At 38.6% G+C, this 26810-nt stretch overlaps 1 protein-coding gene across 7 annotated transcripts; it reads left to right on the forward strand.

Annotated features, from left to right (window-relative positions):
- On the forward strand, positions 1-26810 carry LOC113080833 (PHD finger protein 21A-like). Of its 7 annotated transcripts, XR_003282031.1 has the most exons (18): positions 1-275; positions 8511-8565; positions 9086-9175; positions 10353-10385; positions 10492-10557; positions 13158-13307; positions 16442-16687; positions 16952-17035; positions 18168-18425; positions 18797-18955; positions 19059-19110; positions 19193-19272; positions 19382-19439; positions 21302-21324; positions 21417-21595; positions 22372-22447; positions 23258-23361; positions 23544-23684. XR_003282031.1 is itself a non-coding variant. In XM_026252886.1 (17 exons), the coding sequence occupies exons 2-17, from the start codon at positions 8536-8538 to the stop codon at positions 24111-24113; spliced, it is 2079 nt and encodes a 692-aa protein (XP_026108671.1). In that variant the 5' UTR covers positions 1-275; positions 8511-8535; the 3' UTR covers positions 24114-26810. The 7 variants fall into 7 exon arrangements, 6 of the variants coding, with proteins under 6 accessions (XP_026108671.1, XP_026108675.1, XP_026108674.1 ...); XM_026252886.1 differs by lacking the exon at positions 21417-21595 and having other exon boundaries at positions 23544-26810; XM_026252890.1 differs by lacking the exons at positions 16952-17035; positions 21417-21595 and having other exon boundaries at positions 23544-26810.

Consider the following 26810-nt stretch of genomic DNA (forward strand, 5'->3'; position numbering starts at 1 on the left):
GGGGGGTGAATGGGATGGAAGAAGAGTTCTTGTTTTGTATATCAGTTTCTGTCTTTTTATGTATTTTTGGTTAAAAAATCAAGCGAACAAAGCGAAGATTCCTTCTTTTACACTGTTCAAAACTTTAAGGCGCTAAAGGGGGCAAATTCATCCTCGGGATAGGGTTGTAGTGGTGAAATGCTCGGCTGTTTGTAGATATATATTTAAATAATTGGTGAGTGTGTGTGTAAGTGTTTGAAGATCGGGGTTTGACTGCTGGAGGAGTGTGTACAAGGGTAAGTGCCCCTCGGTTTTTCCATCTTTATTTTGTGAACTTTTGGGAGCGGTATCTTTGAACTGTTTTCGTGTTCTTTATGTGATTGTGATTGTGTTGGTAGTGATTTGAGTGGATGTGAAAGCGCAGAGCCAGCGCAGGGGGGTTTTGTTCATTTCTCTTTATTGTAGGAGTTGCGGGAGAGAGAGAGAGAGTGCGGCTGCAGTCAACGAAACCTTATAACTTACACCCGTTACACAATGCCGACTCGAACGGCAGCGAAACGCCATATAAACGACACTTGGTCAGCAGAACTGCGCTAATATGGATGAAAATGTGATTCCAGCGCGTGCTGTAGTTTTCACACCATGCCGTGAAACACTCATAGGATGCCATTATAAATGCACTTTCCGGTTATATCTCCATTCACGAGAGCAAGGGACGAGATCTCGAGCAATAAACCTGATAAAGTGTGTATGTCTGTGTAGTGTTGATGTGTTGATCTCGAGCAGCTTGTGCAGTGTTGAGCTAACGTTACTGTTATTGTTAAGAGCCGCTAGGCGTCAAGACGTGTGATTAGGAAAGATCTTCCCCAGTTCTTGTTCTCGGCACCACGCCTTGACATATCGGCACAAACGCGAGCTCGCTGCAATAAAGTCTCCTTAAATCAATTCTCTGATCAGGTGGAGGAAGTTGTAGGCCCTGTGTAGTGAGTTTGATGTGTGATTGTGTGAGTATATAAAGTAATGGAGCTGTTTCCGGTGTGGATGCGCTGGAACGCTAATGATGCTGATGCTGATGATGCTGATGACCTTTCTCAAGCTTTCAGATGGAGAGCAGGCCGTCAAGAGCTCCTGTCTCACTCTCTCAGTGTGTTTCACAAGGCTGTGTGTTTTTTTTTGTTGTTTTTTTTGTTTTTTGTATTAGTACTGTTTTGCTTATTGGGCCTGGTGTTGTATAGCCGTCAAACAGTTTGGTTGTTCCTCATCACAATATAACCCTTTTTTTTTTACGCTTGAAATTGCTACATGTGACACGTTATTAAAGAACTCTTTTCGGTTATGTCATGTTTTATTCATGTGTAGCTATGCTTTCATTATCAACTATGTTGACTTAAGCCATTTCTTCTCTCCACCTGCTTTTGCAATAATTTTTTCCACCCATATTCAACCGGTTCAACTTGTGTTAATTAACGTTTCGGTCTATGATGTGTAATGAATTCATTGAGTTATATTTTCCCAATGCGTTATCTAATAATTCAATTTCATAATTTTGTTTGAAATAATACTTTTAGTTTTACAGTTATTTGTACACAGTTGTATTGTATGTAAATAACATGTAAAAGATTTCCGTGTTCACCTCGAGGTCAGTGCTGTTCTCTAGTGGTCGACCGATAAGTGTTTTTTTGACAGCAGATGCCGATATCGTGGAAAGAATGGGGGTCGATAGCCGATATAAAGCTAATAAGATTTGTAAAAAAATTATTAATATTTAAGAAACTTCAAATCATTTGACAATGGATTAAAAAAATAAATGTGTAAAATAAACATACTTAGACTTTAGATGACAGTATTTTTCACAAATAAATAAATATTTAATAAAAAAAATATAATAAAAAGGAAGTAAACATTTTAATCAACAGGGCACTCATTGGGGAATGCATTGGGAATCATATTTTTCAGATAAAGCCAGGGTAACCCTAATTTTAAATACAGCACACAGAGAAAATGACATGAATATGACAGTGGGCAAATACATAAAATCGCATAATTTGAAATCACGAGTTTAAAGATTAAAGTATTCAATTCACACGGTCCGACCGTCATACAGAGAACACGCAATCACGTTGGAAACACACTTCACAAGATCTCACAGCTGAACTGGACTAAGTTTGCAAGGTTTCTAAAATTACATTTTCATTTTGTAAATTATATAAATTCATATTCGGTTAATGCTGATGGCAAACGAGAAAGTATTTTAATGTTTGCCTTTCTATTATTAATAATATAAAAGCAATCGTTATAATACTTTTTGTATACATGAATTCCTTTGTTTAACCATTCTATCTGATTATCAGACAGACTTCTATCTGTATTAGACAGAACAATTAACAACGTCAGTAAACAAGAGAGAGAGTGTGAGCACTGTGTGCGCTCAGGCACTGCTGCTCTCAGCGCGGCCAAAATAAAAGTCCCACCTCCAACACATCAGCCAAGCAGAAAAACGTATCGGCCGATGCCGATATTTGAAATATTCCAAATATCGTACCAATACTGTTCTCACTGTATGCTGCCATCATGTTACTTTAACATAAAGATGGTGAGTGGATTTGGTGGATGAGTTTTATTTTTTATTCCAAGTCACTTGACCTGGGTGGTTTCAGGGCCCCCTTTTCAGTGTTTTTCTGAGACATTAGGCCCACATATTTACAGCCCTTCCTCCAACCTCTCAAATGTCTGTTTCCCCCAGGAAACAAAAACCATTTAAGGTTTACACATGTTATAGATACTCAGAAGGTGTGTTCATATGCATGAAATCTGTTCATGCTCTTAGCAATAAGGTGACCATGTCCAATATAGTACAAATATGACTTTTTTTTCTCAGCTAAAATGATGCCTTAAGTTTGTTATTAATAATTGTCTCAAGACGCTGGGATAGGCTCCAGCAAACATGGAGAGTGGAGCTTCTGAAGAGTTGGCTTATAAACAGATAGACTAATTGATGAAGTGATGCATTGCTAAGGGAACAAAGAATTCATTAAAATGAGTCCTGAATGAAAGTTGAGGAGGAGCATGTTCTTCTAAACCTGTACGACGTGAGGCATCTGAGAAGCCATTTACCTGTCAATTTGGTGAATCCAGCATCCCTTTTTTTGCCTCATCTAGATTTTGATTCTAATATTTCTTCCCTATATTGATAGAGTCCTGCAGTGATAATGTATTTTTGAAGGCCAATAGGATTTTTCCACTGGCTTCTGGGTTATTGCAGAAAATTTTGTTTTTGTTTAAAACATTTTGTTTATCGTGATAATCATCACAAATGAAGGCTGAAGTAGCTAAACATAGGCTATAAACTAGGGGTGCACGATCTTATACTCCGTATCGGTATCGCTCCTATTCTGCCGTTTTAATCTGGATCAGGTAGCGGTCAGACGAGACAGATCCAAACCGATATATTCTGTGTATAAGATTTCCTGTTATTGTTAGGCACCACAAAAAGCACAAACACATTATAAAGCATCATACATTTTTCGTGAATATTCCAAGTGAATACCAAGCTGTTTAATAGTTTAATGTCAGTTGTTAAATTCAGGTTCACGTAAACTCTTCTCTCCACTGTGGCGGTTCAAAACTGAGGTTACAACAGTCAAGATGATGACACTCTTTTCAAGATAATTCAATGTTCCTATTATTATAATTGATCTGTAGATAAAGATCAAATGTTTAGCATAAAAGGACTTTATCCTGCTGGAGTTTAGTGCTATTTCTAAAGCATTTTACTCTCTCCTGGGTGTCTGTTAGATCACTATACTGGAGTAGAGAGCACTATGAATTGTTCTTTATGTGTGCAGTAACTGAAATTTAAAACTGTTAAAAGGATAGGGTCACTAAACTATTGCACATATAATACATTCCACATCAGTATCTCTTCCCTTTGTGCTTTGAACTTTTCTATGCGGAGAACTGTGCACTGTGACTAGTGGTCGAACGATGTTGTTGTTTTTTTTGACATGGAAAGCAGGGTGGCCGAAATAAAGCCGATATTATTTAAATTTAATGTTTAATAAATTTGAAATAATTTGACAATGGATTAAAACAAATTAATGTGTAAAATAAATATACTTTATCCATATCAGACAGAACTGTTAACAACGAACAAGAGTGAGAGTGTGAGCACTGTGCTCTGCTCTCAGCACCGTCAAAATAAAGGCCTCGAACGCATCGGCCAAACAGAAAAACTTATCGGCAGATGCTGATATTTGAAAAATGCTCATTAATAAGTATATTAATGAATATATAAATTAATGTATTTTACATCAATAGAAAGAGCAACATGAAAAGTCTGAGTTATAGTACAGTTATAATTTATCTGCTTTATATATCAACATATGATCTTATGAAATGAAACATATAAAGAGTTTGGTTTCAAAACGTAATAAATCCATTTTGATTAATTTGAGTAAAAATGTGTTTTCTTTAATTCTATGAATTACAGCAATAAAATAAAATTTCATCATGAACAATAACATGAACAACAATATTAAATTAGACCACAGAAATTCCAAAAATGACATTCTACTTCCAAACTTCCAAAAGTGCATTAATCTTTGTCATGTTACTTTCATTTAGTTGATTAGTGCTATGTGCGTTATTAACACAAATAAATGTATACCCTTTGCAGTTACGAATGATGTATTACTCTTATGATCAAAAATGATGGCATATCCACTGAAAAAAAAAATGCAAGTGATCACGCTGTTGCCTTAATGTCCTGAGGCGTTTTATGCTTGAATTGTTTTATATCTATAGATTTTATTTTAGGCAAGTGGTAATGATTTGAGAAGGCTAAATTGATCAAACATAGGCTCATTGTCTGCTGCGGGCAGCTTGATCGTTACCAAAAAAAAAAAACTAAAAATAATATTTAACAAACGAAAAAATGCTCCAAATGTTTTTCTAAATTAACTTAATATTGAACTATTTTAATAGCTGAAACAGTGGTATAAGCTGTTTAGGGACTGTTTAGCTGTTCAAATCAGACACTAGCAGCCCTTCCTTCAGACACAGTTAAGATCTGATCAGAATCAGTTTAGAGGGACCAAGTCTGGAAGATTGTGAAGCTAGAGAGAGTGAGTCCAGCTGCTTTAGCCAAGGCCAAAGATCAAAAAGGCCAAACTACAGGAGTTGGCCATCCGAGGGGCATGTGACTGCAATTGAGGATAAGACATAAAGCCATGATATATTCAATTTGAAGCCCTTAAAACACTTAATTTAGATATTCTTCATCTTGAGATGTTTTAAGTTTAAATTTCAGCTCACTTTAAGCACCAACACTTTTTCAGAAGTTACCTTTCTTGTAGAATTGTGCTTCAAATAAAGAACTTTTTGTTGAGCAGATTGTTAGTTAATAATTTACAATTCAATATTGCCTATATGGACAGTAATAAAAAAAAGAAAAGAAAAAAGGAGTGAACTTGCAAAACTGCAGTGTTGAATGTGATGTGAAAAAAAGTTAGGCGCAACAAGCGCAAAAAGTTAATCTAGGGCCCTGGTGGAGTCAACCACGCCCTCCTAAAAAGGCTCGTTCTAACACACCCACATGTCTACGTCACAATGTGGGAAGATTTGCATAATGCCACCCAAATGTTCATGCAAAGAAAGAAGGCGCAATTTTTATTCTCGCTGTTGCCGCCACTGCCATGTTATGTAGAAGCACTGTGTTTTGTTGTGAAAGCGAAACTACTTTGTTTTCACTATGATACGCGATGCGCAACTCATAAAAACACAGTACAAGTCATTATAATCAACAATTATGTCCCCACTGGATGCAACAAATGGCTCGTTTCTAATGTTTTTTTTTTTTTGGTTTTGTCTCCTCGTGCAGAGACATGGCATCACAGTATGTTAAGGGACATAACATTTCTGTCACACGCTTGAGGCATTCGGTCAATCACATCGCACTGGATAGCTGGCCAATCACAGGACACCTCGCTTTACAGAACGATGAACTTTGTAAAAATCGACGCATTTCAGTAAGGCGGGAATTAGGGAATCAACAATAATGTACATTATGTGAAAAAGAGTGTGTTTTTTGAATCTTAAACCACATAAACCTATTCCATTACACCAAATACACAAAATAATGTTCATTTTAGCAATGTCATATGACCCCTTTAAAGAATGTTTACTTAGAGTTTACTCCTGCGTCCACTTCTCAGATGTGTGACAATCATATGTTCCTTTTCTCTAAAGAGTAGATCTGAATTACTTTTGCTTCAGACTGTTTACTGAGCCAACAGGTGAGGGTTTTGCATGCCAGTCTGATCAGGCAGGTGTAGTGTGTTTGTGATGATCACTTTGGCTGTTTGCCCTTACTGAATACAGAAGTCCCAGAAAATTGCCCCTTTTCTCTACTGTGGGCAATAATAATGCAGGATTTGATGTTTTTAATAGGCAAAAGTTAATCTGCTTCCTGTAGGTTTGTAAATATCAAAAAAAATATATATATATATTCCTTTGGCTACCGTATTTTTCGGACTATAAGTTGCACCTGAGTATAAGTCGCATCAGACCAAAAATACATCATGACGAGGAAAAAAACATATATAAGTCGCACTGGACTATAAGTCGCATTAATTTAGAAGCAAGAACCAAGACGAAACATTACTGTCTGTACTGCTCAGTGCTCCTGTAGCCTCTCACTGAAAACATAGAGCACCCTCTCGCGTCTGGAGATGGTAATGTTTTCTCGGTTCATTTCTCTTGGTTCTTGTCAAATTAATTTTGATAAATTCGCACCTGACTATAAGTCGCAGGACCAGCCAAACTATGAAAAAAAGTGTGACTTATAGTCCGGAAAATACGGTAAATACTTTCCTGAGGCAGATACATCACAGTGACTGGTGCAACTACAGACAGAGGACGCCACTCTGTAGATGAGTGAGAAGCTCTTAGTGTGTGGAGTGCCCATCTGGCAGTCTCTGCTTTCATTCCGATGAGAAGAAAGGGATGATCTATGGCAGAGACAGAGACTGATACTATGGCACAAGTACAGAGAACAGCTTAAACAAACTAGACAAAGCAGGGACTGAATTTGCGCTGACATCATCTAATACAACTCTGAAGACATATAAGATAGAGACAGTCCACTTGTAACAGTATGTTACACAGGGTTTTAACTCATAGCAGGTGAGGGCTTTTTCAAACGTGTCTGGCCAAACAATGTATAATTACATCATGGGTAGTTCCAGTTGTGCTGGTTAGACCCTATTCCGGTGTAGGAGCTAATTTGGTTCTCAAAAAAGGCAGTCCAGTACTAAAATCGCACCTAGTTCCTGTGTTGGGAAGACGCCATAAAGTGGGTAGTTCCACAATTAGTTCAGGTACTATGAAAATGTCCCTGCAGTGCGAAAGGCCCTGTAGTGCCTGGCTATAGTCCCACCTTACAATTTTTGATGGAGGCATTGCAACTCTCAACATGGTGGTTATTAAATGAGTTAATTGCTGTTTGTTTAGTGTAGAATGTGCTTGTTATTAGCCTGGATAGGTCTGAAAAATACCCTTTTGTGTGAGTTGACCTTAAAGGGGGGTGAAATGCTATTTCATGCATACTGAGTTTTTTACACTGTTAGAGTTGAATTCCCATGCTAAAAGTTTTACGTTTGAAGGAGTATTTCTGTTCCAAAAATACTCAACCGGTTTGTCACAAGTTTCTGAAAGTTTTTTTCGAGTATGGCTCTGTGTGACGTTAGATGGAGCGGAATGTCCTTATATGGGTCCTAAGGGCGCGTCTGCCGGAAGAGTTTTATTATGAATATAATAAAACTAAAGACTTTTTGGAGTTATGAAGGATGCAGTACTACTCTATAGGTACTCAAGATTAACAGGATATTGAGTGAAAACGAGCATTTCACCCCCCCCCCCCCCCTTTAATGAGCACAATTTATGATTTTCTTTCCTGATTTATGTCATTGTAAAATAGATTTCAGTCTTTCCCAATACAAGGGAAAAGAACTGGATATAGCTGTTAAGGGCCAATATGGCCACCAAGTGAACTAACTTGTCTGCAATCTGTCTCTGTAAATGATGTTCCAGGACATTGTACTAGCTACTTAGATTCACACTGTTTTGGAGACAGTTTTTCAGAGAAGCAATTTGTAGTTCTTCCATTCCAGGAACTTTGATCGTAAAGAATAGTTCACCCAAAAGTAAAAACTCAGTACAAAAAAAAAAATGTAACACAGGTTTTGGAACAACATGAAGGTAGTGATGACAGAATTTAAATAATTTTTTAGGCTGAACTATCCTTTTAAGTAACTTCACCAAATAAAGAAGAATTGTTTTCTTTTCCAGTAAGCCTCCAGTTTCTGTGTCCTCTAAATTTGAGATTAAATCAGCGACCTTTGCATGCAGCCCAAATCTGTTTTTCACAAAGCTTCTACTTTCTTCTATGTTGTCTGATGTAGATTTGTCAGTCACCAGAGCGCTGCTGTGTGTAAATGTGTGTGCTCCTTACCATCCTCTCTTGTCTATTCCAGCTCCACCCCCCACTCTGCCAGTTGGATGGTGTTCAAGACGGCAGACGCTGGGAAGGTATAGAATAAACCATTGTCCTAAGTGGGGTGCACACATTCTGACACAACTGTAATGGTCACAACTTTATGGTGTTTCATTGGATAGCTAATTAATTGAAGGGTTTTTTTGGACTACAAAGTTTTAGTTTGAAGACGTTTCTTTACAAAAGACTCCCAGAGGCTGGGAAAATAGGAAATGGTTAATGCATGCATCAGCATCATTTGCCCCCAAAGAAGAGTGACAGAGGGAAAAGAACAGGAATGTGTATGTGCAAAAGAGTGCTGTTCAGTTTGATCCATGGTGTTGAGGCAGGATTTGATGAGAGTAGTTCTGATTGAATCAGTACACAGAGATATATCCTACTCACACTGAGCAGATTTACATAAACACTTGCACTAGAACACTAACAGATCTGTCATGGCATAGTAATGCACAGTGTGAGACCTCAAAAAGCTCTCTTCTTTTTTTTAAATTTGTAGTTATTCAATAACATCACAATTAATGAAAGAATATCTGCTCTCTTCCTCTTATTCTCCAGGCAGCTGTGTTGGGTTTTGGGAAGAAGAGATCGATGATGGAATTGCAGAATTTACAGGAAGCACTCAAAGTGGAAATCCAGATCCATCAGGTATCCTCTCCACCCTCCCCGCACACCAGATGGATGGAGTGTTTAAAGGGGTCATATTATGCTTTTGTAAAGATCATTATTTGGTGTAACAGACTATGTTGACATGCTTTAATGTTAAAAAAAAACACATTATTTTTCAAATACTGTACATTATTGTAGGTTCTCTATGCCCCGCCTCTCTCAAATGCATCAATTTCTACAAAGTCCCTCCTTCAGACAAGCACAGTCGGCTCTGATTGGCCAACTGACCCAGTGCATTGTGATTGGCCGAACACCGCAAGCACTCGTCAGAAATGTAACACCCCTTTCCATCATTTCTAAATAAATGTAAAGACAGTTAATAATCTCCTGAGTTTTACCATCAGTTCAAGCCTGAAAGGGGAACAGAGTCACATGACAGACACAGTGATGAAGCTTGTATGTGTTTGCAGTAAACAAGCCACAGACTGTTAAAACAGATGACTCCACTGTGATCATCTCTCTCTCTCTCTCTCTCTCTCTCTCTCTTTTTCTCTCACACACACGCAACGTGCAAAACTCCGCATTTGAACAGTCAATAGCAAATACTTAAACTAATAACAAAAAATACTTACAGCTGATTCAGAAGCGGCAGATTATCATAGCAAAGTCAGACTGACCTCCTCTCCTAGTGTCCAAAACAGTTGTCCATAAAATGTGTTGCTGTTCTGTTGTAAGTAATCTTATAGATTCCTAAATGTGTGCCTTCTGGAAGGCCAAATAAAGTGCTTTCGCCTAGATACACACATCATCTCCCTGACATGACTGCTTCAACACTAACTGCAGTTACTGAAACCACGCCTTCTTTCTTTGCATGAAAATTTAGGTGGCATTACGCAAATATTTCCACATAGTGACATATATATGTGGGGTGTGTTTGAACGAGCTGTTTTAGGGGGGCGGGGCGGAGTCTTAACTTTGTTAAAGAATATCTCTTTGGATTTGAGACTTCAGTCTTTGCAACTTTGCAACTTTACAGATCTTCTTCATGCACCAAGAGCTTGTAACACTCCAAAGAGAAAGGAAAACTTGAAATCGCATCAAATGACCCCTTTAATTGTTGCAGCTGTAGTACCTTCTTTGTCCTCTAGATGTCACTGCATCGGCCTGTTTTTTTCTACTCATGACATTGCTAAAACTTGCTCTCTCTTTCTTGCAGAAACTCGTGAGCCAGATGAAGCAAGATCCACAGGTGCGTCTCCCTCACTGAATGTGTCTGTTACTGTTTGATCGATACGCTCTCATATACCGGCCGCTGGACTAGTGTATCAGGGAGGAGTGTGTGTGTTTTTGTACAGAATGCAGATCTGAAGCTGCAGCTCCGTGACCTGCAGGCCAAGATCACAGCGCTGAGTGAGCGGCAGGTGAGAGCTGCTCTCTGAGAGAACCCCTGCTGCCGTATCAGTGTTCTCTACGAGCTACACGTGTGTCTTGATCAGTTCAATTACCTGGGGTCTGAAAGTCTTTATCCCGTCGTGTGTCTCAAGAAAACGAGCCGATCTTCTTAGGTTCTGCATCATGCCGTTGTTTTGTGTTGTATTGTGCTGAACATTTGTGGTGTGATTTGTGCGCTGTGGTTTTGTGTTGCCAAATGAACAATTTGCCAACACACACACACGCTCAAATCTATTCTCTCCCCTTTCATTTGACATTTCAATAACTGATGATTAATGTCTGGGGATGATTACATGGCGTACTGTCCTTCGCCTGAGCTTACTGTACAGAACCCGAAGTTCTGTGGAGGAGATGGAGAAAAGATGCGTTGTAGACTGCAAGCGGCAATTTTAATTAGTGTCTAAAAGCTTTTTAAAGGAACAGAGCAGCTGCCATCAATAGGAGAAAAACACACACCTGAGGTCTTTCTGCAGAAAAACACAAGGTCAGCCCTATAATCGCTGTGACCGTCTTAAAGCTTCAGCATTCAGAAATGTACCAACCAGCAGACTTATTTTAACAAAATGCGCTGCCTTCCTCGCTCGCACACATTCTGTGTCCGGTGGAGTTCTCTCAGATCTAAGAGCGTGTGAGTTTAACAGATGGTGGAGGAAGCCTATTAAAGCTGTAATCAGTGAGAGGACTGTGCTGGGCTTGTGTTCATATTCATTAATGTAACTGTCACTCTGTCTTCACTGGTTACAGAATCAGCTCACACTCAGCTGAACACAAACAAGGAAGCTGCATTGAGTAAAGCCAGGCACTCTTACAGCCATCTGAAACTTTTGATATCTCCGTCCTTCTGTCCTCTATTTATGAGTGTTATGGATCCATACTTTTTTAATGTTGCTTTGTGTACACATGCTCATGTGTGTGAATGTATGTGCAAGTTTTTTGAAGCCTGTAACAAGGACAGTGAATGGCTTCAAATAAATTGCATTCGAGGTATGTGAGGAATGATCGTGTCCGCCATTTAGAATCACAGTCTTTTTTCTCAGAAGAGGTTCTTATTTGCACAGTTATAAGGGACTTCAATAAGTGTGCAATATGCAAATTGTTTGTTTATTTTTCATTCCTCTACAAGCAACTTCCATTTCTGTCCCATTCATCTTAATATGATTGTTAATTTGTAAAGAAGCTACTACACGTCATTAAAACATGTCTGTATTGAAAATGTTTTTCATAACTCTTTTGAGCTTATTATGCAAATTTAAGTGTGTTCTTGTAAATGCTAATGCTCTAGTTCTTTTGTGGGAACCTTTCTAAAATAGAAAATAAATTTTGATTGTATTGTAAATAGGAACAGATGAACATTTTAACCGTAGGTGAATTACTGTGCTACTGGCAGCACCAAATAGAATTGTATAATTAATGGTGTTTCCTCACGACTTATCCATCTGCCATTGACTCTTAAATTCATACAAATATTTGATATATTGAACAAGATATATTGGAAGAATGCTTAACTGTTTTCGTTCATACAATTAATAGATTCAAACAGACACAAAACACTGAAACAATCTAAATAAGATTTGATTGGGGATGTAACGATTAACCGTGAGCCAGTTGAAAATCGATTCAAATATGTGACGATTCAAATCAGTTGAGATGACAAACACGGTTCATTTAGGGGTAGGTGTTTATATGAATGCATGTCTGAGGGGAACTGTCTTTATAATAGTTTAGATGGTTGTTTTTTCTTTTCATCTTGCCTCTGTATAATGCATATTAAAGTTCATAAGTGCAGCGCTGCTTTGTTTACAGCGAAACAAGGAAACGCACCTGCTGTCAGAGAGTGAATCTGCATCTCATTCAGCTCGTCTGCTGTTGCATGCAAATATTTTTATGTATATTTTTTTAAAAAGTCAAACCATTCTGTTTTTGCTTCAAATTTCTTAATTATACAACCTAATTTAGATTAAAAACTGCTCATGTTGAATGTATACAGCATCTTTGTTTGGATCATCATTAAAATGCAGTGGTTGTCTCTCATTTTAAATGGAAAGAGAAATGGAGATTTATTTTATTTGTGTTATTTATTTATTTGATTTGGGGCTTGTTTTAAATTTAGTTTTATTTACATTTAAATTCTATTCTGGCAATTTTATTAATTTTGTTAATTACTGAGGATACGCTTGATTTGAAGAAGCAAACGTAGTGACATACCTTTCCTTTCAGTAGTAACAAACATTGTTCATAGTCACAGCTGATGCTAATGGTAATATATTACTGATAAATGTTCCTGTTATGCCATAATGCTTTTTTTTGACACTTAAGATGTTTTAGAAAGCAGGATACTGTCGGCCCCCTGCCTGAGACAGAAAGTGACAAAGACAGAGTGATGTTCAGCTGTAAGGGACTCCATGTTCCCTCTTGCTGTCAGTGCAAATGAGGCCAAATCCAACATCACAAACTCGCTTATCAACAGCAGACAGAAAGAGAGGGTGTGAGTTAGGGAGATTTCATTGCAGGTTCAAGTGACAGAACACACAATAAATGAACATGCCTTTGTTCTCTCTCTCTCCCTCAGAAAAAGGTGGTGGAGCAGTTAAGGAGAGATCTACTGGTCAAACAGGAAGATATGAAGCTGCAGACACTACAAGCCGATGGGCAAACATCTACCTTGCTCATCACGCAGACACAGACGCCTCTGCCTGCTGCCAGCCTCACTGCTCCACAGGTACACACACAACACACAAGAAGCAGTACAGCAGGACTTCACACAGGACCTCTCTAAAAAGTCAATACCTTGTTTTTGCTGAACATTTAAAGGTTTACTTCACACAAAACTAAAAATAGCTTGTTTGCAGTAATGTGTTTCTGATGACTCAGATGGAGGGCAGGAAGTGAAAAGCACAATTGATGTAATGGAGGTCCGTACTGTACTGGTTTAGACACTATTACAAGACAAAGGTATAAACAGAAAATCACAACATATGTTGGACATGATCCTTAGACATGATCCAACTAACCTTGATTGCAAACAACTATTTCGAAATTGAATCCTAATTTATATGCTTCTATATAATCACTAAAAAGCTGTCACTCACTCAGTTTTTCGCAATCTCACAATGTTCTGTTTTTATCAACGGAGCTCTCTAAACTGCACAATGAAACTCTTATTTACATTGTGTCTGTGGCATTTAGCAGTGAGTGAATGAGTGATTGACAGTTGGCAGAGTTAATGTATAGATTTAAATATATCTTTATTATATCTTAATATTTTATTAATATCTTAACCATTTTCACAAATGAGCATTATCTCACTCTGCTCCCGATTGCAGACGCAGGTTTACAAGCCACTTTTCCTGCGTTTTTTTCCTACTTGTGAACAACACCTTTTGGTACACTATAAAAGCTCCTTGTGGTTTCTCTGTTTGATCGATTTGAGCAACCATAAACGACACAAAACATGCATTTTGAGTTTGTGATTGTGCTTCCAATAGAAAATCACTTGCTGTCCTCCATCTGCACATCAATGCAGTGACATCAAGCTATGTTGTTCCACACCCGTTTGACAGACTTTCTTTCTGGGATCACAAAAGGAATGAAGACCTGGGCTGTCAAGCTCCAAAATGATAAACACACACTAAAAGTCTAATAAAAATGGTTCATAGAAATATTATGAGAAATTTTGGAATATCGTTTTGGTTATGCTTTTCTATGTAGTTAGGCTAAGCACGGAAGCTTTCAAGCTTCAAACAGGGGCACCATAAAAGTGGTCCATATGACTCCTGAAGCCATATTATACATTGTGTGAAGAAGTTTAATTTTTGTTATCCACTTGAGATCTACCCTAACTCTCTTTGGCATATTCATGAATGTCAATGAGAGAAGTCGTTTTTTGAATTGGCTGTTTTGAGTCAGCGGTCTTAATTATTCATTTATGAATCAAACTGATCTTGTGAGACTTGATAGCTACATTTACACACATTCGAGAAATCAAATTGATTTGGCTTAATTGGTCTGAAAAACCTTTATGTAAACATACAAACTCCATCCAAATAACCTAAATCCAAATTAAATTGGAGTGGTGTAGACTTAAAATAATTCAATCAATAGTCAGACATCAGATTCAAAAATACGTTGTGCACATGCACAGTTTACATCTTAGGGATGTGTATATGCTTATTTACGTCTTACTAAATGGTCACTAGAGGAGACTGAGTATTTATGTATTTAAGTATTTGCTAAAAAATACTGAAAGTTCTGACATATGTCAACTTTCTTTTTAGATACAGTGTCATGCGAAAGTTTGGAAACCCCCTGCGGAATCTGTGAAAATGTGAATAATTTTAACAAAATAACAGAGATCATACTAAATGCATGTTATTTTTGATTTAGTACTGTCCTGAGTTAGATGTTTACATTTAGTCCACAAGACCCTTTTTCTTAATAATGTGTGTGGTTACCTGGATGATCCACGACTGGTTGTTTGTTTTGGTCATGAGTCCCTTGTTTGTTCTGAAGTTAAACTGAGCACTGTTCTTCAGAAAAATCTGCAGTCCTGCAGAATCTTCAGTTTTCCAGCATCTTTTGCATATTTGCACTCTTTCCAGCAGTGACTTTATGATGTTGAGATCCATCTTTTCACACAGAGGACAACTGAGGGACTCAAACACAAATGTTAAAAAAGGTTCAAACATTCACTAATGCTCCAGAAGGAAACAAGATGCATTAAAGCTGCGGTAGGGAACTTTTGACGCTTTAGCGGTTAATAAACAGAACTGCTTGCGTCTTGCGGAAGAACATCGTAGCCGGAACTACTTCTCTCTGTTTATGTCTATGAAGAATCACAAAGGTACTGGGTTACTCCACCGCGGTATCCCCGAAGCAATCTAAAATAGTCCGAATATAAACACTTATTATAGGTGCACCCTAGTGATTCAGGACAAGCCAAAAACACGGTTTGGAAAATTGATTCATTGTGTACTCTCTTATTATATATATTTTTCTACATTTTGAACACAAACAAAGTTGGAGTTTGTGCAAATGGCAATAGGACCATTGGGAGGAGCCAGAGGAGCTTGATTTTTTCACAGATTATCTGTCTCATATTCTACTGTCAGGACATAATGACAGGTTTAATAAATATGTAAAAAATATTTTTTTTTACAAAAGTTCCCTACAGCACCTTTAAGAACCGGGGGTGAAAACTTTTGGAAATTAAAAATCAAGGTAAATTGCACTTTATTTGTGTTTGTATTTTCTGGAAACATACAAGTATCTTCTGTTGCTTCCGAAGGGCAGTACTAAATGGGAAAAATATATATTTCAACAAAATAAGAAAAATGGGCATCTTCATCCTGTTCAAAAGTTTTCACCCCCCAGCTCTTAATGCATCTTGTTTCCTTCTGGAGCATCAGTGAATGTTTAAACGTTTTTTAATATTTGTGTTTGAATCCCCCAATTGTCCTCCGTGTGGAAAGATGTATCTCAAAATCATACAGTCACTGCTGGAAAGGGTTCAAATATGCAAAAGAAGATGGAAAACGGAACAATCTGCAGGTCCTGAAGGATTTTTCTGAAGAACAGTGTTCAGTTTAACTGTTCAGAACAAACAAGGGTTCCCAAACTTTTGAATGTTTTTTTTTTTTTTTTTTTTTTTTTTCTTGTGTATCATTAAGTCAAAATAGAGCAGTTATACTCATGGTAGCTTCAGTGACATTATCTCAGTGGCTTTTTTTTTTTGTCTTTCATTATAAGAAGAGTGGCCAGAATAGTCTGCAGAGCCTTAGGTTCAGTAAGAAGACCTAACCTATAAAAGAAAGAAGAAACCTCTTTACAGCAGTGTATGTGTTTGTGACCCTGTAGAGCTCTGTGGCTCCTGTCATTGCTTCAAAGACTCTACCTCTGGTGCTGAGAGCTGCCACACACACCTCACCTATCATCATGACACCAGCACCTACTTTCACCGTGGTCACAACCCTCGGCAGCACACTCCTAGCAAGCCCTCCTAGCTCAGACCCTCAGAAGTCCCCAGTAAACTTCCAGCCGGTCATCCAAACGACCAATCAGGGAGCAGAGCCACTGCGAGTCATACCCAACAGCACTGTTGTTGTAAGTATTTCTCAAGCTGTTTTGGCCCTATTGTTGAAGAACAAGAAGAGATTTGTTTTCTAATTCCCACTTGTTTTGCAAACGGCATGTGAATTGGGAGGCAAAATCTGTTTTAATATAGATCCCAAGAGCTCACGGCTGCTTCCTTTAGATTGCATTGCATCTTTCTCTATTTGTGGTTAAATAGCTAAAGGTCTTTGTTGTAGGATGTGTGTTGGACAGGTTAGTGAAGTAAGGGTGTCTAAATGGGCGGTCTTGTCACAGGTGCAAGCTGCCTCCCAACCAATCAAAGTCCCTCAGTTTGTTCCTCCAGCCAGACAGACAACTCGACCAGCCACTCTACCACAGGTTTGTTTCCACACAAACCCTTCACAACCTACTGCCTGGCTGGACTAGTCAAAACCCCTCACTGCTGAGTGTTAGTGTGTGCATCTATGTGTCTTATGTTTTTTTTTTTTTTCAGCTGCAGGTGTTACTTTTCTGTGTGATATTTTCTTCATGCTCCACCCTGTCTTCTTGCTCTGCAATTAATTTCTTTGTGCTTACATAGTGGTGATGTGTGCAATCCTTGCTTTGGCTGTTGCTTTTGACCCTACAGTAAACTGAACCTTAACCCTGATCTCTCTCCAGCAGTATTCTGTGCTGTTGTGTGTGTGTGTGTGTGTGTGTGTGTGTGTGTGCATGCATATATGCAAGGGTTGGATGATATAAATCGTGCATCACATAGTAATTTTTAAAGTCTGGGGTTGATAAGATTTTTAACAAATGTTTTTTAAATTGTTTTCTACATATTACAATTTAGTTTTTTCTTTCAATGGTAAAGCTGAATTCTCAGCAGTCATTACTCCAGTCTTCAGTGTCACATTATTCCATTTATTTTATTTTATAAATGGTTCAAAAGAACAGTGTTTATTTAAAATGAGAATCGTTTTAACATTCTAAATATCTTTAAAAGTATTTTTTTTTATCTTACTGACCTCAAACTTTAGTGTATATCACATAAAAACCATAGTCACATAGTAATTTATATAATATTATAATTTTAGTTGGAAATTTATTGAAAATGTTTCATATATTAAATGATGCAAAGTGTTTTTATTTTATTTTTTATAATTTAATAAATTACATACTTAAAGGTACTTCATGTTTTATTTTCTATCTTTATTCAGAACTTGATGGATGCAAACTAAAAGATAAGGTTATCCATAACAAATAATTAAACATTTTATTGAAATATTTATAATATAAAATAATAGTTAATACATAGACAACCTTATATTGGAGTGGAGCTGGTGTTAGTAGTAATGTGTCGTAGTAATGTAGGGAACCTCTTTCTGTGCTGCTGTGTTAAACTGCTGGGTAAAGCATCACTTTTCTGATACAGTACCTCAGTCATTTTTTCACTGCTCAGGTCCACCTTTTATTTTCTCCAGTCATTCCACAAATAATTCTTCTCTTTTTCCTGTGTATATGTGAGCAGGTCAGACCAAAACCTCCAGCGTCTTTGTCTCCAGCTGCTGGTCAGGTTTCTGTGCACACCTTACAGTCACCGGTGTTACTGAGCACTGCCCTCCCTTCCTCTGGTCACGTCCAGCAGATGCGGATCCTCAATGGCCTGCCCTGCCCCAGCAGCTCTAACAACACAAGCGTCCCGATATCCCCATCTACACAAACACAGCCATCTGCACAGAGACACACACAGCACTTACCTCACAACAGCCCCAGCTCTGACAACACGGTGAGGGGAATTCACATGAAATGTGTTTAGGTTTACTCTAAAACATTAATTAGCTCATAAAACATTACTTTAAGGAAAGTCGGTTCACTCAGCAGCCACCTTTGTCCATCTCCTTCTAATATTGCCTCCTTCTAATTCAGCATGGACACGTTAAATTAAAATGTGACCTTAAAGACAAACTATTTCTATTTTATTATTTCTAAAAATATATCATGGTTTCCATAAAAATATTAAGCACCATTGATTTCGATAATTGATCATAATATGAGATGTTTCTTGTGCACCAAATCAGAATATTAGACTGATTTCTGAAGTGTTATGTCCACAAACTTGAATTTATGTGTATTAAAACTTCTTTGTTTCTGCTTCAGATACCCGCAGTGGAATATGGGACAGAGCCAAAGACTTCATTGCTCATCTCTCCAGACACTCCTACACACACTTCACCTCCACAGTCTTTAGATACGCCATCTTCACCTGCCCCCTCCAACACACACACTCCTGCCTCCAAACATCAGGAGAGCCCTCTGGTAAAATACATTTACGTTTATATCACAGTTTATAATGACGATAATGATAAGTGTGGTAATGTAGATTATGTTGATTAGATAATAGCATGCATTCTTTCCACAGAAACTGGCCTTCATGTTGTCTCTGGGACTGGTCACCCGCGACTATTTAGAAGGTCAGGAGAAAGAAATGTGTCTGTGTGTGGGTTTGTTTGTGTGCATGCATGTCTATTGACCTTTCCCGCTTTGCTTGGGTAGAGATTCAAAGCAGGCGTCAGGAGCGCAAGAGACGAACAACAGCAAATCCAATATACAGTGGAGCCATGTTTGAACCAGAGGTAACAAACATACACACCCATCAATCAAGAGCAGTTCAGTGCAGACAGATTGAAAATATCCAAAGGAATGAGCCATGCTTACATGTACATGCATGCTTCTGTGTTTCAGCGGAAGAAGAGCTCAGTGTCGTATCTGAGTTCAATAAACCAGTCCAGCAGGAAGAGAGGTGAGTTTTATATTAGATACTCTGGTGGAAAAAATACAAGCATTGATATAACAGGTTGTTAAAGGTTTTTGCTTAAGCAAGCATCATCACTGTTGCTTTCGTTCTTACTTCAGGGAATTTAACTTGTCCTCCACCATTTCTCCTACTGACATTAATGTTGTGATGTAACTGATGTAGCGACAGATAGATCTTTTCCTGCCAATTGTAACACATATCCGAGTGTAATAGATTATCAAAATAAAAACAATCTAAATAGGGGGGAGACTTGGTTCATGCATTGGTTGTTGTTTGGAGTCAGATCTGAATGGGAGTTTGCAGTGGATTGTATGAAAGGGACGGGGTTATAGTGAAAGAAGTCTTGTTGTTTCACTGAAATAATGGCATTTTGCTTGAATTTTTCAAGGTAACAAAAATAAACATTTTGTTATTTTGACAATGAGTTGTCTAGTTTTATTGCTCTAAAAATAACAAGCCAGTTATCATTCAGTTCTCTAAGCCCTGTTTTTTAGACCTCTCCTCGTGAACTGGTCCACTCTGCTTTATTTCCATCAGTCAGTCTCCCTCTGTCTCACACAAGCACACATTCAGCAGTAATGACTGTTTGATTATGTAATGTGCTTACAGGCTCTCTGGAGTGCATGTGTGAGGCAGAAAGAAATGACCCTGCAGTGTGTTAAGTGGGATAATGACTGTCTTCAGGCTGCTGTAAAAGTGTGTACATTAGTAAAAGACTCAGACAATGTACACAGCCTGCTTTATAGATTTACCATCAGGCGAGTTGTGCACATCCTAAAGGTGCGACAATACAGCATCAATAGTGTGCCACTAATACTTGTATTGACTTAATTACACACCCTAATGTTATTCCAAACTTTATAACTGACTGACTTTCTATAAGATATTTCGTTTTTATTGTTCTTGTCTGTATAATAAAAACCTAGAGTATTAACACTGACTTCCATAAGGGTGAGCAAATTAGTTTTCATCTTACAGTAAACTATCCCTGCAAGTTAAATCCTGAAAGAACTGAAGCTGGGAGCACAAAAGTTAAAGATGTGGCTTGCTTGAGCCAATTATCTGTCAGAGAGTAAAGTGAGTATCAATTTGATTGAGGACAGAATCAGAATAACTTGCAGTAGAGCCAAAATTAAGCTTTTTGATTAAAATTCAAAATTATGCTTTTTGATATTTTTGGATTCAGAAGTCCCCGTCTCATTTAAAACCTGTTGTTAATATATTTGTTTGAAGGCTGATTAAAAGCCTCCTTCACCAGTAGTAGTGTTTGTTGAGAAGCTATTTCTTAAATAGATCTGTAACACATTTGGGACCAAGTCATGTTTATTGCCTATATTGTTTAGTTGAATTTAGCTCTTGACTTGGCTCTATGTGTAAAATGAATAGAGCTCATTTAAAACAATAACACAGTATTTATTTGTTTTATTTGACATTGAAACAAAGATAATGTAATGTAACAGTGCTATGAGTAGTTGATGATAAAGGACTTGTTCTGTTAATGCTCAGTGCACACATGAACGTGACATTTCTGTTGATATGTGATGCTGCATATTCACTTACAGACTCGTCGTAACATTTGACAGCATCTGTGTTAGCTGTGGATGAAATAAGCTTCTTGATGCCTGATAAGCTTCTTTGAATCATTGCCCTCTGATCGTTGTTTGTTATTGGCATTTCTTATCCCCATCTGCCTAAAAATAATGCCTTCTGCCTTTATCAACTGATCTGAGGCCAGCTTTTGCAGAATGTGTTGTTACCCAGCATGCAATGCTTCCTTTTGTGATCTAACGTTGCTCTCTCCCTCCCAACCACCATCACACCACCCCCGCCTGCTCCTGCTACTCTAGCCAATGAGGACAGCTTGTCAGAGGTACGCTACACCAAAGTTTCGTCTTCCTTTTCCTTTTCTTTTCTTTTTCTTTCCTTTTGTGTTTTGTTTGTCCTTTGTTTCATCTCACCCAGGTCGCCTTTCTAAAAACTGCAGTATTGTGGAGCGGGGGCCCCTCCCCCCAACCACCAGCAGCCATCATTCTGCCTCCCCAGACCTCCAGCGGCCCACCGCGGGCAGCCCATTCTCCCCTGCCCTTTCACTCACCCTTCCATCTCATTCACCCTCACCCAGCCCCAGCTCAGCAGGGGATGTAAGTAGCTGTGATGGTCCACTACAGTTACTAAGATAAATTCAGACTTCCCTATCCCAGTGTTCGCCGTGCTCACCAGCGACATCTAGTGGTAGAAGAGGTGCATTAAGACTTTCATTGTCGTTCACTCTCACTGTCATTCATTTCATTTTTCGTACCATGCCATGTCACATTTCACTTTTGTCACTAGTCTTACTTAACTTATGTTCATTCAATATAGACTTTTAATATAAATAGCATTGTTATTTCAGAGCATCATTTGATGAAATTGAAGACAAAGATGCCGCTATTTTACTCAAACCAACCAAAAACGTTCTATTTACATATTAGCTCAGTTTAGATGGAATGGAGACTACAAGCATGAGGTTTTGACTGAGGAGTCAGTATTTAGTGGCTGCAGTGGGCAGCGTCTCGTGTGTGATGCTTGCTAATAATCTGGGCGTCAAGCAGCTCTGCCTAAAACGCCAAAGCCAGAGGCGTGAGCCCACAGTTCTGCTGCTTAAGACCCCTCAAGTTGGAAGAAATTGATGCAGGACCTAATATTTATTCCAAATATTAATAGCCAGAAATTTCCATCAAGATTTTTTGCAAGTTTAGCTAGCCTCATTTCTTTCCACTTCATTTAATTTCACTATTATAAATTAATTTCCACATTAAAGTTTATGTTTTTGTGTGTTTATGTACGTTTATGTTTTTGTGTGTTTAACTTTGAATGCAATGCAGACTGTGACGAATTGTGTATTTCAGTATCATTGAGTTGTTCTCGTTTTCTTCAGATTCTGCAGAAGGAAGATGCCATTGAGTGGCCAGGGACTCTGGCTATTGTCCATTCCTACATCTCCTATAAAGCAGGTAAGGAGTTTCACATATAACTAATGATGCTGTCTAGAGGTCTCTTGTTATGAGTTTCTTATGAAGTGCATCAGTAAATCTCTGATCTTTGGAAAAACTTAACTCTTGCCATGAACCAAACCAACCAGCTCTGAGATGAACCACGACATTGCACACTTTAAGAACAGCAGAGAAGTATATGAAAATCAGGAGAAAAGATGAAAGTTGTAGCCTGTGCACTTAACATCTCTTTATGAACTACACCAGCTACAGCTTTCAAAGTGTTGCAAATGATATAATCAAATAAATAATGGTAGTACAATGTACTGCTCTGAAATACAGTACAACGAGACACACAAGGACAGAAGTATAATGTGCTATTTGCTTATCAAGATGATAATGTTATTAGATTTTATTATATTATTATATTTGTCTCATGATTTTCTTTGAATTTCACACCTACCTTTAATGATATTCAAAATGTTGGAATAAAAACTCAAATACAGGCTCCGTAGAAAGCAGCCTACTTTTAAATATGAAGAGATTGAAGCACTTGAAGTAAATATGCTATAAAACCTAGCTCTTTCAAGAACATGTATCTTAAATGTGTCATAAGTGCCTCAAATGCTGACCATGCTGACTACTGGCTCCAACAGAAGCCTCCACAATTGATTAATAACCTCGGCTCTCATGCTAGATCTGTTTCAAAAGGGTTCTACAGAATTATTAAAAATCGATTTCTCTGTGGGGAAAAAATGAATGAGATTTTGACTTCCAGAGCACAACCTGTTCTTTCTGTAGTTATTTAAACATACACTCGTTTCCCTTCAGCTAAAGAGGGAGAGAAAGATCGTCTGAAGACATGGAGCACCGAGCTGCGGCAGGAGAGAGAGACGCTGGAGCACAGAATCGGACAACTCAGCAACTCTATAACAGTGAGAGAACTCTTACATTCATATCCACTTTTGTCTGCGCGATGATGAGTCATACCACTGAAATTACAAATCCAACTGATGCATTCATTTCTTGTTCCGTACCTCCAGAAGGCCACTAACTATATAGTGATGAGATTTTGGTTGCATTAGTCAGCAGCACTGTGTCCTCTCTCCCTGCACAGAGCTGCGCGGACAGCAAGACCAGCGTACTGGCCCAGCAGAGAGAGATGGAGGCTTCGCTTGAGAAGATGAGAGGGCTGGTGCATCTGATCAGAGGGATCCAGTTGTCTCCCTTCATCTGCCCCGGGGTCATGGCGAATGGAGAAACCTCCCACAACGGAGCTTCCAAACCCAGCAGCTTCAGCGCGGTCACCACAGACACAAACAACAACACAAATACCCTAACAAGCTCCTCAGAAGCGACGGTGATCGTTAACACCCTCACAAACACGAGCGATACCTTTAAGCAGATCGCCACGAATAACAACCCAGAGGCTGCAGGTGCGAAGAGCGATGAGGGCAGCGAGGAGAGCGCACAAATCAACAGCACGTCCAGAATCAAGAGCCAACCCAACAATATAAACGCCACAGCCTTCAGCAATAACAGCAGCGACCAGACGCTTCTCAGTACCAACGGAGCCGTGTCCACAGGGGAGGAGAATGCGAAAAAACACAAGGAGCTCAGCGTCATCCCGCAGGCCCTCCTCGGCTCAATCCTACCCCTTACAGAAGTGTCAGAGGGGGTGAAATAGCATCGACTACCCCGCCGCAGTTGGGGCCCAAAGCGTGCCAGTTAACAGTGTTGTTGTTTCGTGTTCTCGTTTCATCTCTTGTATCTATGAGGGACAGAAAATCCATAGTGCCATTTACTACATGCAGGAAGGAGGTTCCTAAAGTACCAGCAATGTGTATGCTCACGTGTGCACACCCAAAAGATTTCTACAAAGAATAATGATATAGAAAAGAGTAATAAAATGTAAAGATATCACACCATTGTGTGCCTGATACAGTTGCCATAGCACCTCTGAGTGGGAACGCTTCTGAAGGCTGGATCGGGGTGAAGGTCTCGTCCTGCTAGATGAGTAGTGCAGCTTCCTATCAGGTCCTGTAGCTCTGATCCAAGACATAAGATACGACGTGTTGGGGAGTTCAGCATCCGTTTTGTCTGTGAAACGTAACCGAGGTGCAGTTGTTTCGTCTAGTTTTCAGTTGTTGTGTCTCCAGGACCGAACTCGGAGCGCAAACACAGGTTCTTTGTCACACACTGACAGAAATACAGGTCTTCCAGGCGTTCTTCTGGAGGTTTGACTAGTATCATTTGCATTGTTTCTAAAAACCGAAACACTTCTGTAAATACGTTTTGCTATTTTTTACCTTATTTATCATTTTGTTCTTTCGTACAAAAATATTCCGTAATTCTGTTCTGCCAAATAATGGATGCCACAGGGAACTGTTCTTTTACATTATTCTGAACACTAAATAGATATTTGAGAGTAGTAGAGTAGTATTTGTAGTGTCAGTCCTGATATGTCTGAGGTAAATTCTGACCATGCCTTATCTACTGAACAGATGTGATTTATTGAGAGCGTGGTTCAGGCGCCGTCACAGAAGGGAATGATTTGAGACGTTTTTCACATTACTTTTCACTCCATTTCTACATTTAGAGGATTTTTTATTTACCCAGACTGTAGCAGGGGTCTCACGCCTTGTCCGATGGCTTGCAGTCAGAAATATCCCATAAAACCGCTATGCCAGTAACGTTATACTTATAGGCCAATTCAAGGGCTTCTGTTCTGTATCGTTTTAACTTTACTACACTGTTCTGTAAACCTCTCCAAAAGCACAGCACAGCAGGCGTATGTTATACAGGCCTAGCTCAACTCTTTCACTATCATCTCTTCGGGGCTCTTCTGTTATCACTTTATTTACCTTGTTGCATTTCTCTAACCGTATCGGAGCTCTCGACGCTCTCTCACCGCTGTGCTTTTCACAGTGTGTGACTGCACATGAACGAGCACAGACAAACACACCAGACCAGTTCTAACACCTGAGAGACAGCCGCCGTAGCTTGAACACCGCATCATGTGCCAAGATGACACTTCCACAGTGTTTTTCCTTTAAAAAACAAAACAAGCACAAGAGATAATTCCAGAAACACGGTGGTGTCAAACACTCTTTTGATAAAAGACAGAAATGTTTCGCGTTTATATCTTCATTTCAGGTTTGTGAGTGTTTTCCGTGCTGAACATGAAGCTCTGGTCTGCTGTAGCCTCTGTGTATTAGTTGCCTTAAGTTCTATAGACTATGTTAGGCTGTTTCATCGTAGTGTTATGACCTGTCGGTGTCTTAGAGTCAGTTGTCATCGAAACGTGTGCATATTCAGGTTGTGTTAGTGAGGACAGAGTCTGACCGCTCCTCAGAAGAACTCTTAAGGTTACGTCTTATATCAAAACATAAAATAATTTGCCGGTATGTTTATGAAAAAACTTTCCTTTTGTGTGAAGCCATTCCACCCCAGTCTGATGATCTGGGTATCCGCCTCTTATTTTATTTCAGCATTTTCAAGAGTTTTCAACAATCGCAGAAGTATTCAACACATTTTTTATGATAGACGTTAATACTAAAACATATTTCATCACTATTGTGAAAATTCCAAAGTGACGTAGAGAAGCTGCGTTCTGTTTGGTGGTTTAATGGTATCGAAGTGCATTGAAAAAATAAAGAAAAGGGAAAACAGCCCTTACATAAATGCTCATCTGATTTGACTTTTGCAAATGTCATCTCCTGTCCTTTAGGGGCCAAGAGTCCTGAGACCAGACGTGGTTAGTAGGACTGACTGTGCTTCTGTGACAGATGTTCCCTGAAGAGATAGATGCGTCTCCTCATTCATGTTCCTTACACATGAGAATTGGGTATTGTGTCCCGAAGTGTATGAAGTCTGATCTCCTCAGATATTAAAAGCGTTTTCCGAGAGCTCAGGCTTTCGTTCATGTTTTTAAGATTCGCATAGTAATGCTTTTGAAGATTCACGTTCTTACACCTCATGCTGTTACCTCATTCAGGTTGATGAAACCCTCAAGAAAATCAAGGATAGATTATTGCAACGTGAAGATATCAAGAACTCAATTTACTTCAATTTGTTGTAAAAAAAAAAAAAAAAAAGAGAGAAAAATGTCTAGATTCTTTCATAATAGTTTTTAAAAGGGATGTGTATTGCTCTTTTCTTTCATTTTACTTTTTTTACATTTTTGTATGTTTTGTTTCTTAATCTTGTGTGTTGCCTGATGTCTGTTTACCTTTTCTCATAGAAGTCCATGTGTAAGTTATTTGAATATATAACTTCATGAATTCTTTCTGTTGAGGAGGCTGGATATTACTGGAGCATTTGATCAATTTGTATTTATTTATTTTTACCATTTTTGCTAAATAAAATTGTAAATTAAACAGTC

Source organism: Carassius auratus, unplaced genomic scaffold, assembly GCF_003368295.1.
Source record: "Carassius auratus strain Wakin unplaced genomic scaffold, ASM336829v1 scaf_tig00032136, whole genome shotgun sequence".
Taxonomy (NCBI): domain Eukaryota; kingdom Metazoa; phylum Chordata; class Actinopteri; order Cypriniformes; family Cyprinidae; genus Carassius; species Carassius auratus.

Bases quoted from the DNA above. Each gene is read 5' to 3' on its own strand.
- LOC113080833 (XM_026252886.1), top strand. From the start codon at position 8,536: ATGGTGTTCAAGACGGCAGACGCTGGGAAG. The intron at 17,036-18,167 runs GTTTGTTTCCAC...ATATGTGAGCAG, and splicing joins GACCAGCCACTCTACCACAG to GTCAGACCAAAACCTCCAGC. The intron at 22,448-23,257 runs GTAAGGAGTTTC...GTTTCCCTTCAG, and splicing joins CTACATCTCCTATAAAGCAG to CTAAAGAGGGAGAGAAAGAT.